Source organism: Lonchura striata, chromosome 3 (assembly GCF_046129695.1).
Source record: "Lonchura striata isolate bLonStr1 chromosome 3, bLonStr1.mat, whole genome shotgun sequence".
NCBI classification, from domain to species: domain Eukaryota; kingdom Metazoa; phylum Chordata; class Aves; order Passeriformes; family Estrildidae; genus Lonchura; species Lonchura striata.
The window spans coordinates 17,492,318-17,509,190 of NC_134605.1; the positions used below are offsets into that span (position 1 = coordinate 17,492,318).

At 40.2% G+C, this 16,873-nt stretch overlaps 1 protein-coding gene across 1 annotated transcript in view; it reads right to left on the reverse strand.

Moving 5' to 3' along the window:
* The window catches only part of TMEM63A (transmembrane protein 63A), a 30,000-nt gene extending 15,733 nt beyond the window's left edge, over window positions 1-14,267 (reverse strand). The window contains exons 1-13 of the mRNA XM_021543311.2: window positions 14,178-14,267; window positions 13,166-13,433; window positions 12,341-12,537; window positions 10,383-10,462; window positions 8,903-8,966; window positions 7,759-7,796; window positions 6,471-6,613; window positions 3,991-4,042; window positions 2,732-2,840; window positions 2,292-2,362; window positions 1,516-1,596; window positions 763-886; window positions 279-412 (exon numbers count right to left, since the gene is read on the reverse strand). Of these exons, the coding sequence (XP_021398986.2) occupies window positions 279-412; window positions 763-886; window positions 1,516-1,596; window positions 2,292-2,362; window positions 2,732-2,840; window positions 3,991-4,042; window positions 6,471-6,613; window positions 7,759-7,796; window positions 8,903-8,966; window positions 10,383-10,462; window positions 12,341-12,526 (1,082 nt within the window). The 5' untranslated portion in view covers window positions 12,527-12,537; window positions 13,166-13,433; window positions 14,178-14,267. The remainder of the gene's footprint in view (window positions 1-278; window positions 413-762; window positions 887-1,515; window positions 1,597-2,291; window positions 2,363-2,731; window positions 2,841-3,990; window positions 4,043-6,470; window positions 6,614-7,758; window positions 7,797-8,902; window positions 8,967-10,382; window positions 10,463-12,340; window positions 12,538-13,165; window positions 13,434-14,177) is intronic.
* Window positions 14,268-16,873: the final 2,606 nt, after the last annotated feature.

The following is a 16,873-nucleotide window of genomic DNA, read 5'->3' on the forward strand; positions in this document are numbered from 1 at the left end:
TAAACCTACCCTAATGGACTGATCCCACACAGAAGAGAAAGGCTCTTTAGCCCATTAAATGTCCCAAGCCTTTTAGTTCCTGAGATAATTTCTTCATTCAAAGCACAGAGGCTAAAACACACTTATGGAAAAACTTACCAGAAAGCAAAGCAGAGCAAATCCACAGAATGGTGAAAAAGAAGAAAGGAAGAACCAACATAAGCAAACAAGGGACACAAACAAGAGATCAGTTGTACTAGTTTAGTAAAAAGAGAACAAACACAATGGACAAAACTTACTAGGTTGCCATGGATTTATCTTGAAATGTTACAAAGGCCATTCCCAGTGGGTTATTATGAACAGCTTGTTCCTCTTTTGAATATTCTTCCTCAAGTTCATTTCTAGCTTTGGTATAATAATCTACAGCATCCTCCTGTGGGGAAATTGATGGCTGTTACATGCAAGTACCAGATAGCCAATATCCTCAATACCACACATCTTACACAAACTATAGTCACCCTTCCTCATGCCACTCCCACAAATTATAAATCACGTCACAATGCAAAGACAAACAGGAAGATTTTCTTGTACTTCACTTTGTGTGCTAAGATTACATTCCAAAAGTTTCAGGGAATTTCTTTTCTATAGGAATACAAGAACATGGCAGATAAGCTATGAATGAATAAAGAATTTTCTGAAGGTCATGAAACATAATACAAACACTATTTTCTACTCCTGTAATAAGCTACTTAGCTATAACTACAAAAGAACAGAATCTCTTACCCTTTCACATCCTCTAATTTCACAGCAGCAGAACTGACCACATGGCTTAGGGTTGATTTGGACCCTCTTGCCATACTTCTGATGCAGGTGTTCATAGTAAATCAGGCTTTTTTCTGCCTGTTTTCTGCATAGAAAAATACATCCACAATATTTTGCAAGAAAACAGTATCAACATCAAGCTTAAAAATATTATAATCCCTGAGAGAAAAAAAATATGCCAAGGACTGATAGCAAATTATTCAGTCATCAAAGATATTTACATGCAGTTAATTTTCGTTATTTATATCATTTGTTTGAAAGTCTGTGATATCATTATATAGCCTACACTTGTAGTGAGGTTCCAGGAAAAAGAACAAGCCAATGCTATTCTTGAGAGCCCAGAAGAGAATACTTGCCTCTCCTGTGATCAGCACCTCTGGCCAAAGAAGCAAGGTTAGCAGAGTTATTAATTCAATAGTTCACTTTTTTACTTTGCACTGCCTTTCTATAAATAAGTACATCCATACATAAATAATCAGCAAGTCAAAACTTAACTTACACAACAGACAACATATCACACCAACAAGAGATGGGCTGAATCCCATAAAGCTCTTTAAAACACAGCTGAATCTAACTGAAGTCCAGACCAGAACTTGAAGAGCAGAATCCATCTTTAGGATGCACCAGGTTAGTAGTGCTGGTACATGTTGATTAAGGACTAGCAAAACATTCATAGAATTATGCTAAACTCATGTAGGTTACAAAAACAAGTACCTTTTTTTGAAAAGGTTCATAAGCTTGGCTACGTCGTAACACAGCTGGACCTCCAGCACAGTGCAAGTTGGGTAGGCATCCCTGAAAGGAAGCAGCGCTTGAGAACAGCAAGAACAAAGTACAATGAGGAACCTGGTTCAAAGAGCAGTACTGGTATCTAACTGACAGCTCATCACTCATTTAACTTTTGAATGAGCTATCAGAGTTCCACAGACAGTTGTTGGAAGTTACTTAACATGAAATGCATAGCTTTATTCCAAGTAAAAGTTGTGTGGGGGCATGAGTGGAAAGTGTGGATACACAGACACTTTCCTAAATTCTAAGATCAGCTAACTTGATTGAAATATAATCTTTTCTGAATTTTAAACAGTGTAAAATTAAAAAACAACTTATCTGCTTGGGCAGGGGAAACTACCATGTCAATTTTACATCTTCTACTCCTAAACAAAGATGGAAAGAAATTTTTTACAAGGGCATATAGTGACAGGATAAGGGAGAATTACTTCAAACAAAAAGAAAATAGGTTTAGATTAGATATTAGGAGGAACTTCTTTACTGTGAGGGTAGTGAGGCCCTGAAACAGGTTGCCCAGAGAAGCTGTGGATGCCCCACACCTGGAAGTGTTCAGGGTCATATTGAATGGGGCTCTGAGCACCTTGGTCTAGTGGGAGATGTCCCTGTCCATGGAAGGGAATTGGAACTTGATGATCTTTAAGGTTCCTTCCAACCCAAACCATTCTAGGACTGTAATGTTATTCCTCAAGGATGGAACTTACGTGAAATGGTTTTGCACTATCTCTTCACTCGCATTTTTTGGAAGACCAGTTACGAACAATGTGCACTTAACCTAGGAAAGAAAATGCGAGTTACCTTTTGTTAAATACATTACACAAGAGAAAACAAGAATATAAAGAAGGCCAAGACACAGTACAATTAGCTGTTTAGTAGAGTGGGAATAAAGGTAGGTAATTCTGATTTTGGTAGGAGATCATCTATTAAGACAGTACCTTCTACATTGGCAATAGGTTACAGCAAAATTTCACAAATCCCTCCCCAGTTCCCTTCTCTCCATCCATCTTCAAAATTCACTCAGTAGAGCATTGCTTTCAGTCAATTCCTTCACATTTATTAGCATGCAGGAGGCACCTTAGAAATTTGCTTTTTTAGCATTATCCATTGGAAAATACACTTTTTTCACTCCAATACAGAAACTTACAATGTTTTCTTCTTTATATGTGACATACTTCATGTGATGTCTCATGAAGACAACAGTCAGAATCAGGTAAACAACAGCAAAAACTGTGTGCAGCCAAAGAAGATTATTGCTGTCAGATAAAACATTAGGAATATGAGAAACAGGAAGAACCAATTGCCCAGCTGATACAAGCAGCTATCAAAATGATAATCAGATCAAAATCTCTCACTGAACACAAAACAAAAAACAAAGCAGCTACTGGTAGTCAGTCACATCTATGCAGATGCCTTAGACAGCCAACAGGATTATTTGCTTCTTATAAAATTCTATGGGTTATGGAGCTAAAAAGAAAACAGATATTCTATGTCATGGACATACTTAGGCAGTGTTTGGCTTTCACTTTCTCATTCAGATGACCTATAGCACATATTATGCTATTTGCCAAAAGGTTTGTTATATACTTTATTATTTACCGTGCTGAGTGCAAAATTAAATTCTCCTTGAACATAATCCTTACTTAAATTGAAAACAGCCTCATAAAAGGAGTAAATTCTGCTTTTCTGATAGCTCCTTCTTCAAAGCTTACAGAAGTTTTGTTCTCCAAACAGCTCTTCAGTATTGTGAAGAGCATTAATAATTGCAATTAAACTAAAATACAGGAACCTATTTTACAGAGAAAGTCCAACAAAGCAAAAAAAACCAAAAAAACCCCATTAGTTACTTTGTTTCATAACATGGTTAAACAAAATAGAGATTCTACTGGACATAGCGTCAGGGATGGATGTGGTTTGATCAAGAATAAATCAGATTTGTGCAGTTTTGTACTTCAACTATTTTACAGACTTTTAAAATCACATAGAAGTAATTTTAATTGTAATCTCAGATGGGAGACATATGCACATATATCAATCTAATGTAAGGGAATTTAAATCATCCCAGTTGCACATTCCAGTAAAACTATCAGCTTTACATTCCTTCTGAAGCATTGTTCCCTTTAATGGGAAATTTCTGAAAATAATATCATTGGGTGTGCAGTCATTAGCCAAGGGAAACATGTGGTGTAAGAAGTGGGAGCTGAGAGACCGGAAGCCAAGCCTCAGAATTTCTTATCAGCACTCTAAGTGCACAGCCTGAAGCAGAACATATCCCAGTTTCAGTTGACAGACAGGGATTAAGTTATTCCAACCCCATGAGCCATGCTGCAAGTATCAATTCTTGTGTTTAGAGACCATGGTAGAAAATAGACATCAGTGTAAAGAGTCTGTGCAAGACTTACTCACCTGGTTTGTAAATTTACTATAGTTGTTCTTCCAAAACTATAGGGATCTTTATCTAAGAAGGACAAGAACAAATAGGAAAGTTAACTGGTGCAATGCTTACTGTCAGAAAGTAATCTTTTATTCTATTTTTTAAAGAAGTTGATATATTTCTTTTTAATGCTGAGCAAGTTATTGATAAAAAGACTTAGAATCATAATCAATGCTGGTTTACTCTGTCCTGTGTTTTAAAGTTGGAAAAAGACACCCCTAGATTACACCACATTCAAGTCATCAAGAAAAACAGTAGAGTGTTTTGAAAATCTAGATCTGGATCTTTGAAGCAGTTCTCTTTCTCCCTTCCATTTCCCTTCATGTCCATTAACAATATTGCTTAGGGATTGAACATATTTCCTTCACATTTTTCTTTCATCTTAACCGAGTTCTTATCTCAGGCTTTTAAGCTGCATTAATTCAGTGCTGATAAAACAGTGCTGACAACCTTGGCAAGGTCAAAAATGGATTTACATGACATTATTTCTCTAGACTGTCAAGTATTTTAAAAAAATTATAATGCAAGTGAGGGAAAATTGAGCAAATGATCACAGAGGAAAAGGAGTTTAATGTATCTAGAAAGTTAAACAATCCTTTTAGCCCAGACTGTTAAACCACATTGCAAGTTAAGTCATCACAACTGAAAGAACTACAAATGCGCAAATCAGCTTACAGTGGAAGAGAAGGAAGAAGGGGAGAGATACTAAAGCTTTGTATTTCCTAGTCTCATAAAGGTTAATCCAGAAAAACAGAAGCTATATTGTCCTGCTTTAATAAAAAACTGATATTGATATAAACAGAATTGCCAAGAAAGAGCTCATAAAAGGGAGGTCAGAGATGGAAGTTCCAAAGGTAAACAATACAAAAAGGAAAAGGTTCAATGTGACAAGAGCTATGTCACAAGAATCTTAAAAACCATGTACAACACTTTAAACATGACCTTGATGAGAGTGATACAAAGCCAGTTAGGAAATGGGATTGTAAGGGCTCATAATCAAAAATGGAAGAATGTATAACCAGGGTTTAACAGACATCTCACTCAAAGAACTCAGGTTTCCCACCAGCAAACTGAATGGCAGACTAGAGGACATGATAATTGTAGTTGTAGGTGCCACACTGGTAGAAATAATCAGGACTGGACTGCAAATTATCTAGTCAGTATTGACAAAGTCTCTGCAAGATTTGTCCAATTTTGAGACACAAACCAAGACATAAAGGAACAATGGGAGAGAGTGTAGCTAGATTAAAACAAAAATTCAAGGCATGGCTGACAATTTTATAATCAGCCAAATGGAAAACATTTCTCATTAAAGACCAAATTAACTGGTTTGTTTATGAGAAAGAGGAAAAGGCAGATAAAAATGTTTATAATTCTCAAGCAGCTACAAGGATTTTGTAAAGAGGAAAAGAATAATCTATTATCTCCAGTGACAGATTAAAAAATTATTTTAAACTAATTGAAGCAAAAGAGGTTCAGACTGGGTACTAGAAAAATATTTATCAGCTGTGAAGATGTTTTCCATTGACAATCACCACCAATAAAAACCATAATGATCAACACCACTTAAGAAGGCATGGATAAAGTTAATCCTGCCTTGAGCCTTTTTAAGCCTTGTCATCCAAGTCTGCAGGAGGTCTGCAATTTTGTTTCTGACAACTGTTTAAAGAGCCCCCTACAATCACAAATTTCATGGCAGACTGAGGGGGTGTGTTGGGTTTGTATGGCCAGGTATAGGTAACAGGGCTACAGGGGTGGATTCTGTGAGAAGCTGCCAGAAGCTTTCCCTACATCCAGAAAAGCCAATTCCAGCCAGCTCCAGGACAGACCCACTGCTGGCCAAGGCCAAGCCAAATAGGAATGATAGTAACACCTCCACGATAACATAATTCAGAAGGAGAAAAAAGTAATTGTGCATATCTAACTGCAGGAAGAGAAGAGCAGAGTGAGAATGTGTGAGAAGAACTCTGCAGACACCAAGGTCAGTGCAGAAGAAAGGGCAGGAGGTGCTTCAGGCACCAGAGCTGAGGTTCCCCTGGAGCCCATGGTGGAGAACCATGGGGGTGCAGAGATCCACCCTGCAGCCCTTGGAGAAGACTCATGCTGGAGAAGGTGGAGGCCTGAGAGGAGGCTGTAATCCTTTGGGAGGCCTGTGCTGGAGGAAGGTCCTGAAAGAGACCTGTGAACCCACGGAGAGAGAAGCCCATGCTGAAGTAGGTTTTCTGGTGGGACTTGTGACCCTGTGGGGGACCCATGCTGTGCATGAAGGACTGCACCCTGTAGAAGAGTGACCTATGGTGCAGTAGTTTGTGAAGATGGCATCCAGCCAGAGCAACCCACTAGAATGGTTAAACCACCACCTTATAAACTTTACCAAAAAAAAAAAAAATCTAAAAAGTTTTTACTATTATATAAAGATCTGTTCTAAGAATACAAAAAAATAAATTCTTACCAAGCAGATCACCTGACAGATTGACAGGCAATATCACACACACAGACAAAATGCTGATAGCAATCAGCAAGCAGATGATGTGACGCTGGAAGGCAAGGTAATGGATGGCATCTTCACCACACCTCTCATGAATCTCATCATCACTGCATCAGACAGAAAAGCACACGGTCAGATTACTTAGTCTTCTTAGGAGTGGTTTATAAACACACATTAAATCCTCAGTCTACTCAAGGACATCCCCATGCCCACCAATCCTCATTGGCTCTCAAAGTGGCTGTGTTCTGTCACAAGTAAATTCAGGTTACAAAAGTGTATTTTTCTTGTGCAATACCACTATACAAACCTTAACACTAGGAAATTTAAGATTGAAATAATAATATGAAAAGCAAATATGAATCCAAATTCTTTTGGACTAGAAGAAGACAAGGTCTTTTGCTGTGACCTCCTGCATTATGCCAGTCACAAGCCTAGCTCTCCAAATTTAAGATCAGTGACAGTATTCACTCATCTCCATAAAGGCTCCCTGTGAGGCAAATTACAACAGAACCTTCTCACTCTTATGACACCCAGCTAACAGGAAATATAAAAGGCTTTGGAGTGAACTCTTACTATCACTGTCAGCAGTTTAGATAATTAGAATAGGAGAACTTGGAAAGGAAGGAACTGAACTAGCAAAAATGGAGAAGGACAGGCTTAACCCCCATCTCTTTCATATTTCAGTGTATCCAAGATAGAAATTGATTTTTAAAGTCCTGATCTACTAAGCCCCAAGAGACATAAAAAACACACATCACATGTCTAACATTCAGTTTCTGGGAAACCCTGGGATGTACTTCCCCTAGTTGGAATTGACTAACCCCAACTAAACCACCAGTTGCCCACAAAAACCCTTGCAGGGAAATCCCACTGCCTGCCTGGGGCCCTACTGGCTTCAAACAGGGGAACACCCATGGGGTACTCTTTGAAGAGTAAAATCCTAGAGTATAATTATTAGCTCTGAATCCATATAAATGCTATAGAGTCACTCAGATTCATACACTGTCCCAAGATTAGGCAGTCCCTGGGCTGCTAGCAGGACAACTGTATCCTGAAAAAGTATTCCCAAAAGGTGACCTTGTTTTTACTTCCTTTTTTTCAGCCAACCAGAGGCACCTGTATCAGTGCTTGTATTAAAATTATCTACTCAAATGAGAAAATAACCCCCAAAATTTTGGAATGAAAACCACCTTTCTAAATTAAAAAATATCAAAGCAAACCATAGTTCACTATTTCTGTTTCATATACTTACTGCATCCGAAAAGCAGCAGTAATCCAAGAACAAAATCCCTATAAATTAAAAAAAAAAAAAAAAAGAGAAGTTTCTAGGAGCTGACATACAAAAAACAGATCCATCCAATTAAGACAAGTCTTTATATTAAGACAACCTCTTAGCTAAAAACCTGTTAGCTTGTTGCTCTGACATATAAGGGTCTAACACAAGTTAATCAGTTAAATGCTTGTTAAAAACACTGCTGTGATTACATTAAAAGAAAGGTTTCTTATACTGGCTTACAAATCCCTCAATGAAACTAGATATTAGAATTCACATGTCACTGAGCATCCCACTACGGTTCAAAAAAAACCCTTCTCTCTCAAAAGGGCTCTTCTTTCAAGTGAACATTATCCACCTAGATAGACACGTGTTATTCAACAGCTAAATACACAAATAACAATCCTGATCAAACACTAGTATGCTTTTGATGCTCACACAAATAATTAATTGCAAGGCTAGATGTTAAGTTGATGCATTTATATATAAAATGTTGAAAACTTAGGATGCCACCACTGGACAACTCTTGCATGGCTCATTCTGAAGTTGCAACACAAAATTATAGAGGTGTACCAATTCCACAAATTCAGAAAGACCATGGAGGGATCCAGTTAAAAGTTGGGCCAAAATATTACCCTCCACTCCAAACCAATTTGATTATTAAGAGTGCATAACACTATTATTAGCCTCACACTTGCATCCAGTTTGCTCAACACTGTGAGGAAAACAATGTACTGTAAAGAGCAACTAGGTATAATTAGCAATGTGAACACAATGTAGCTTTTTGAACTGTTATCCCAGTACAAATTATCTACTAGTCTTTTTTTCAGTCTCCTCTCCCCTTTTGACACACAAACATATAGTCCATCTCTAAATTAAAAAAAAAAACAAATCACCAAACCAGACTTAGAAACAATGACACAAGATACTGGTTTTATGACATGGCAATAGCTTGTCAGGAAACAGAGATTATACATGGTTCTATAAAACCAGTTAACAATGCATTAATAATTTTTGCATGGAAATGAACTTCCAGTTTAATGATGGTTCATTGAACTACATGGAATGGCAAATTACAGCAGATTCCATTCAGAAAGTATTATCAGAACTCTAGAATACTTACCTTATCATATTCAAGATCTTCAGGTATTGATGATGATGTTGACAACCGGTTATATCTTGATTCACTAAAACAGATTAAATTATGCTTTTAAGTATCATTAACAACAGATGATGGAGCTCTATGGAATTATTTCAACTTTAACAATTCTGACTAAGGGATGTAGAACAAGCACACTTTTTCACTTTTGAAAGCTGTGGTTTTCACCCTGTAGCACATGCCTGACTATAGTAACTTGTGTGTGTCTCATGTTGAACAGAGAGGACATGAGAGCTCCCAACTTGAGAGCACATAACTGAACTTCAAAGAAAATAGCATTTTATCAGGATATTAAATCCACAGTGATGTAATAGAATGCAGTACAGGTTTGGAAGCCTAGCCAGGATCAGATTTGCAAGCTGTCTTCCTGTTTGGATATTCCTCACTACAAGACATCTCTTCTTTTTCCTCCATTGTACAGCCACTGCTCACAATTTCTCTTCACAACTAAATCCCTGCAAAGCCACCCCCTTACACAAAAAATCCTTTAGCAAGGCTAAAAACATTTAGAAACTCTGTAGCACTTAAGAATAGCAGAGTGCCTGTTTTCATTTTGTTGCTAAAAAGATATGTTGCAATGGTAATTACAGGAGGACACCTGTTAGAATCGGAGTGTGTTCCTCAGTGTCTCTGTAATTTTGGCCAGCAGGCTCAGCTCACAGTCCAGCAGGACAAAAATACAGGCTCCTGGGTGTCTGACTGCTCCAGCCTGTTGGTTTCATGCCTCCACAGCATCTTCATGACTGTTGCCTCAGCCAGATGGATCAAAGCCTTCTTAGTTATTGCCCATTTTATTTTACATCTATCTTTCACAACTGTCCATAGATTACACCTAAAAACAGGGTTTGAATTCTTTCCTGTTGCTCAGTTGTGAATTTACCACAACTTGATTGCACCAGGAAGAGGCTCACTGTTAAAGCTTCCCCACTTTACACATAGACAGCATAGGTTTTAAACGTCCCAACACATCATCCTACATTAAAAAAAAAAATTAAAAAGCTCATTTGAAATATTACTCAAAATTAGTGAAGAATTTCAGAAACATGCAACAGTAAGTTTTTATTTTTGAACCCTTGGGAGATTTTATGGCATAGGCTATGCAGGGAGCTCTGGGAATACACTGGGCTTGAGCCAAGATAAACAAAATGGTTAATATCCCTCTATACAGAAGCACACTGCAAACATCAGTGTGCAGCATGTCAGCAGACAAGCAGCCTACTTCCTTAACCACAACTGGAGGATGAAATTCATGGCAATAGAAACATAGGACTTATGGCTAAAACTACAGACAGTAACTCTCTGAGGGGGGGTGTATTTCACACAAAACAGTTTGCAAGTGATCTAATTATATAAATGCACCTAATATAAGCCACATTTACTGTACTTTCCTCTCCTCTCCCCAAATGGTTTCAACAAGTCAATCTGATTACATTATCTTTTTTACCTTTCAACTTCTGACACCAGTGCAACGCGACCATAGTCCCAGAATCTCTTTCTTATAATGGAAAACAGTAATATTAAAATCTAGAAAATAAAAGAGAAGATATTAAAGTATTTATTTTTCCCATTTCAAAATAATCATTCTTAGGTGTGTAAGAACTGACAAAAAATGCTGTCCTAGTTCCTAAATCAATTATCATATGCCAGCCAACTTATTGGTGGTCATGCTACAGACCAACCTGTCTGAGACCAAAGCTACCTCTCTCTGATCTCTGCAATGTACTGTTAATCTGCCCCCTGTATTTTCCCTTTTTGAAAGAAACAAAGAAAACAAGCAAAAAGCTCAATCACTGGGTATTTAATATTTTTTTTTTTTTTTAACAAGTTGCTCTACAGAAAGCAATGAAGTGACAAGGCCTGTTTTGCCATGCATATGTAGCATACACCCTCACCCTTTTGGTTCCTCCTCCATCCCATACCTGTTTGGCTGGAAAGTGGTGTTAGTGATGCAATTTACTGGGATCAAACACTGACTGGCCAGCCAGGATACATGTCCAGATTATCTCTGTGTCAAGACTACACAGCTCATTTCCACATTTCACAATTAATATAACCTTCTTATGTGCACCTTCCTCCTAACAGGGAGGATTAAGTTAGATCTTCCTCCTTCATCTGGCCATTAAACTGCTGCAAGCAGGAAAGTTCCCTAGATTCTTTACAACTTTGGTTGAAATTGGCTATAGTATTCTCCAGTTATTAAGCAGGACTGTCAGATAAAAATGGGAAGACAATGAAATACATAAACCTCATTTCCTCTGGAAACCAGCCTAGGAATAGCATATCACAAACCCATCAACTGTCAGTTACTAAAAGGATATGCTGTAAAAATATAATGAAAATAAGAATACAGGAGTTGATAGATAATCCTCAGTACTTGGTACTTGAAGAAGAGAGGAACCTTCTGCACTGCACCCATCTCTTTACTTAACCCTGCTTGAGTGCAGAGTTCAACAGCAAGGAAATCAAAAGTGGACTCAGTGCCTTAAAATTGAGCCACAGCTTAAAAAAAAAAAGGCAAACACTTCAACTAAAACTTATTCAATGCTGTGCCATTGGTCACACAGAGCTGTAAATACTGTACATCCTCAGAAAATGGATTTATGGTAGCATACACCAAATCAACAGCAAAGAATGCCATTATACAACTTTGAGGAATATCCTCTACATTCCTACAGAATGACCAGCTCAGACCACAGGTACTTTAGGTTTCTTTACAGTAGATTTCTAGAACTCAGAAACTATTACCCCTTTAATCTATTTTACTACCACAGACCCTCTTCTCAGGCCAATGTGCAGGTTTGCAGCTCTGTTTCTGTTGGCTGAAGGCCACCTAGGCCAAATTTACAAAAATAACCACAAGCTTAAGTGCAGTTTCAGGCCTGTCCTGGAGCCCCCAGATAGCAACTAATCATAGTCCACCTTTTCTCAGGATTGAGCTGGTCAGTACATTATTTCATCTTCATCTACAGCTTCAGGAAATCTAATTTTTACAAGCTGGTTTTTCAAAAGACAATACAATATGCAAAATGTGTAATTTCACAACTGAGTTAGTAATGGTGTCCCCTTCCTGAAAACCTACCCAGTACTTAAACCCAAATGTTCTTGCAGTTAAGATAAAACATGAAAATTTGAGCTACAACCACAAAATTCACTGGCCCCACAAACAGAGCCTGTAAAACTGCACTCTCCCTAAATCTATACATCTAACCCACAATCCCATCTGTATGCAAACATTCATCAAGACTTGAAAAGCACTATGATGTTCCCAGAATGGCCTCATTTCTTATTCTGAACATTCTCAGAAACCAAATTCCAACCCGACAAATACGAGAATTCGGAACAATCGCACTTTTAAGAAGGCCAGAAGTATTTTAAATACAAGAAATAGAAAACTGGGCTTACAAAAAAGAAGGTTACGTCAAGCAGCAGGACAGTTGGGATTCCACCAAAAGTTACTCCTTGGAGCACGGTGCTGCCCTGGGCAGTGCTGTAGCAGTAAGTCTCATTTGTTCTGTTGAAAGGTGCACTCCTGTTCCCAAAGAAGCCTAGATGAGAATGTCCAAAACCCAGAAAATAGAAAGGGTTCATTTTGTCTATCCCTTTAAGAGAAAAAAAAAAAAAAAATAAAAAAAGGTGAAACCAACTTGTGAAAAGTCTGGCTGTTATTTGTGAGATCTTCACATGTGAAATGTTTTGCAATAACTGGCAGGTTCAGCTACCAGCAGCCCAGACAACAATTCCAGACCTCTAGTGAACCACATTCTCTACAGAGATCTGAAGATAACTGCATAAGATCCTCCCATACATTTAATCTATAACATCTAAATACATATAACAGTCTGGTCTGTGATTCTAGGAATCAGGGCATTACAATTTTGTTCCTAATTGATGAGCACATGTGAACACACCAGCTTGTGAACTTTGTATTTAAATATCAAAACCTTGAGATCATTAACAAATTCACCACTAATTCCACAGAAAAGAACAACTACACAAATACATATGTTCATTTCTTCTCTTGGAATATTGGGTGACTTTCCTTTTTAAAATAATTCAACTGAAAGGCCAGCACAGCAGTTATTGTATGTCACAAACAAGAAAGAACAAAGAGTATTGCTCAGAAAAGAGGTATCTACCTCATTTTAGTCAACTGACTGACCTGATCAGATAATGTAATAGCATATAAGAATGAACGAGATTTGGCTATTGATACAAAGTTCTTTTTACCAGTGCAGGCAATTGCTCGTTTAGTTTGGGGCTTTCCACTTCAAACATTTCCTTTCTTGGATCTTATTTACTTGCTGATTCCCAAGTACTGCTTCATGCGGAACACACTTCAGCTGATAAATTCACAAAGAAACCACTCCCCGAAAAAAACTCAATCCTTCAAAAGCAAATATTCTAGGTCCTCATCACACAGGTCCAGGGACACTTTCAGTATGCTGTGCCTCTAAGAGGAATGCACATGTCTCTGACGACAGCACTATTCTGGATGCTGAAAACGAAACAAACAAAAAAATGACAAATAACTAAAAGCAAGAAAACAGCTGGAGTATGCTCCTCCCGAAACAGCATCTGCTAAGTGTTGGGCAGCGTGACACGGTGAGGAAACAGCTGATGTGTTTCATCACAGGGAAAAAAAAAAAAAAAAGAAAAAGAAAAAAGAAAAAACCCCAACAACGCCCACAAAAGTTGTGCCGTGATTCTCTATCCTTGCTTTCTACGGACTGAAATTCAGTGCCGACGCATAAGAAAGCATTTTGGAAGAGCCTTCGGGAATCTTTAGCACAAGCCTGCACGCTAAACTCTAAGGAACACCCTGGAGTTTATCAGACACCGCTTCCAATTCTCGAAAGCTGCTCTTTTTAAACAAGCCAGCTGCCGGGCAGATAAAGGGCAGGGGAAGACCTCCCACGGCTGGGGCTGCGCCGCAGGAGCCCGGGGAGCGCGGACGGGCTGCAGGAGCGGGAGCGGCTCCCGTGCGGCGCGGGGACCCCGCTGCGCTCCGGCTCCGGCAGGACCTGGAGCCGCGGCGGGCGGGACCGGCTGCCCAGGAGCACATCGGAAAGCGCAGGGCTCACGCCCGGCGCAGGGAGCGGGTCTCTCCGCTCCAGAGCAGGGCGGGCTGGCTGAGCTGCCCGCGGGGTGGGGACGCTGCTCCCGGAGCTGCGGGGTCCCGCTGACCTCGCCCACTCCCCTCCCCGCGGCCCCGCACGCCGCCGCTCCCGCCCTCCCTTACCTGCGCCGGGGCGGCCTCTCCTACCCCCGCCCTTCCCTTCTCCGCCCTTCCCTTCCCTGCCCGCCTGCCCCGTCACCTCACGGGCGGTCCCGGCGGCAACAAGTCGCGGGCTCTGCGCAGGCGCGCGCGGCCCGCTGTCAGCGCTGCCCCGCCCCGGGGCGCGCCCCCCACACGGGCCGGGAAAGTGCCGCCCCACAGGGAAAAGGCCGGAGCCGCCGGAGAAGTGCCGCCCCCTCACTTCCCTCAGGGAACGGCCCCTCAAATAAGCTGAGGGAAAGCCGCGTCTGCCCAGCCTGGAGAAGAGAAGGCTCCGGGCACACCTTATGGCGCCCACCAGTGTCTCAAAGCAGAACAGAGCGTTTTATAGCGCAGGAAAAAAAGCCGATCCCCAATAAACGTGAGATGTGATTTCCATAGAGACTTGGCGATTTCAGGTCTGGTGAAATGGGCAAGCATGCAGGCCGTACACTGAGATCACAGTGGTTTGGAAGGGACCTGAAATATCATCTATTTCCAGCCCCCCACCATGGGCAGAGACACTTTCCACAAGAGCACATTGTTCAGAGCTCCATCCAACCTGGTCTTGAACACTTCCGGAAATGGGACATCCACAACTTCTCTGGGAAACCTCTGCCAGTGCCTCACCACCCTCACTCAGAGTGAAGAAGTTTTTCATGTTATCTAATCTAAACCTAGTCTCTTTCATTTGAATCCATTCCCCCTTGTTCTATCGCTGGATGCCCTTGCAAAAGTCCCTCTATGCCCATGTAGAAAGTCCCCCCAGCCCTTGTGTAGGTACAGGTACAGATACTGGAAGGTGCTCTAAGGTCTCCCAGGAGTTTTCTCTCCTCCAGGCTGAACAATCCCATCTCTCTCAGCCTGTCTTAGTTGCAGAGGTGCTCCAGCCCTTTGAGCATCTTCATGGTCTCCTCTGGACTTATTCCAACAGGGCCATGTCTTGTGCTGGGGGCCCCGAGCCAGACTCAGCACTCCAGGTGGGGTCTCACAAGGGCAGAGTAGAGGGGGAGAACCATCTTCATTGACCTGCTGGCTAAACCTCTTTTGACAGGTAACTCTGAAATAAATTAACAAATTAATGGTAGTAGCATGAACCTTCCATGAAATATGCACAGCGCCTTGTCTCCACACACAACTCATATGTTGTGAATTGGAAAAAACCCCAAGACCTAAGGAGTTTAGGTTAATGAGTCTATGATAGAGCTGGGATGAGACCAATTCCCAGATATCCACAAGGACATCCTATCCTTTAAGGGGTTCATTACTTCCAGACAACAGGCCAGAAACACTGTACAGCAGGTCCCTGCTGTCCACTCTTCTCTACCCTTTATTTTAGTGTTCCTTCCACAGCCATTTGATACCCAACATTGCCAACCATCCTCATCTTCCTGTGCCTTCATCCTTTGCCCCTGAATGTCAGGACTGACCTCAATGAGCAACAGGCATATGAGGAAGAAGAAGATGAAATTATAATGAAATTGTAATGATGAAAATGTGCCTGCTCAGAGGGAACCAGGGACCACTTGCCTTCAAAGGTTTGCACCCCTACCTGAAGCAGCAGTGATGTCTTAGAACAGCAACCCACTCTAAAACCAAACAAAAATAATTAAAGCATTGCAAGGTTCAGTCTGATGTTACATTGACCAAAACCTTGGCTATCTGCTGACTTTTATGTTTAAAAGGAATTCATGTCCCAGCTGCCAAGAAGCTGCTTTCTGCTCCATCTGACAGTCCTGATCCTGCCTCTCTATCTTTAACTCCTTGCATTCCCATGTATTCAGACTGCATGGATTACTTAAGGTCCTGCATGCATAGCTACTGTCCTGCTCCCTGCCACTTTATTCATCCACAATTGTTTTACTTGGCCAAATCCTTGTTTCACTTTCTAGGAGTGCCTGCTCAGTGGGGAGCAGCATCTGGCTGTACGTGTTCTATCTGCCTTCTCCCACTTCATCCCACAAAAAGGGCAAAGTCCTGGTTATCTGCAGTCACTGAGAGACATTTCAAGACAGAATTTCATCACTTACCTAGAAGATGCATTGTAGATAATCTGAGATTTTAAATTGGCTGTAACAATTATGCAAGTTAGAAAATGACATAAAAGTTCTCAGCTCAGATTCATGATACTGGAATAAAGAAATCCCACTATTGTTGAAGGATGTTAGTTTTACCTTTAAACACTCTCCTCTCTAGGACTGTGTTGGTGGGAAAGTTGTTTGGCATGAGTGTTGTAAAGTTATTGTTCCATCCTGTCTTTTCTGGAACAACTCTTCCTGTGGACAACTTATTTCAAAACAGGATTTCACAGTGGAATAATTATTAATTTCTTTTAAATGAAATACATCAACCATGTACGTGAAGCCTCAGTGTGTTCTTGCAGCTCTTGCATTCTAGGACCAAAATCTGCTTGGATGATTTCCTAACCTGTTCATACTCTTGATTCTTGTCAGGTTTTTCAAAATTAGGAAGGCTTTGCTTTGGTTAGATTATCTTACTCTGTAGTGTAAAATAGGTAATATTGTAATATTCAGTGATCTCAACATTTTAGTTTTGGCTTTCTTCAATGTGATGACTTTTGCCTAGCTACAAAATAATTTTCCCTTTCTTTCTGCCACAAGAATAACATCGAGCTTTTGTAATTTGTTTTTGTTCTTCCTCTGTCTAGACAGGCTCTTTAG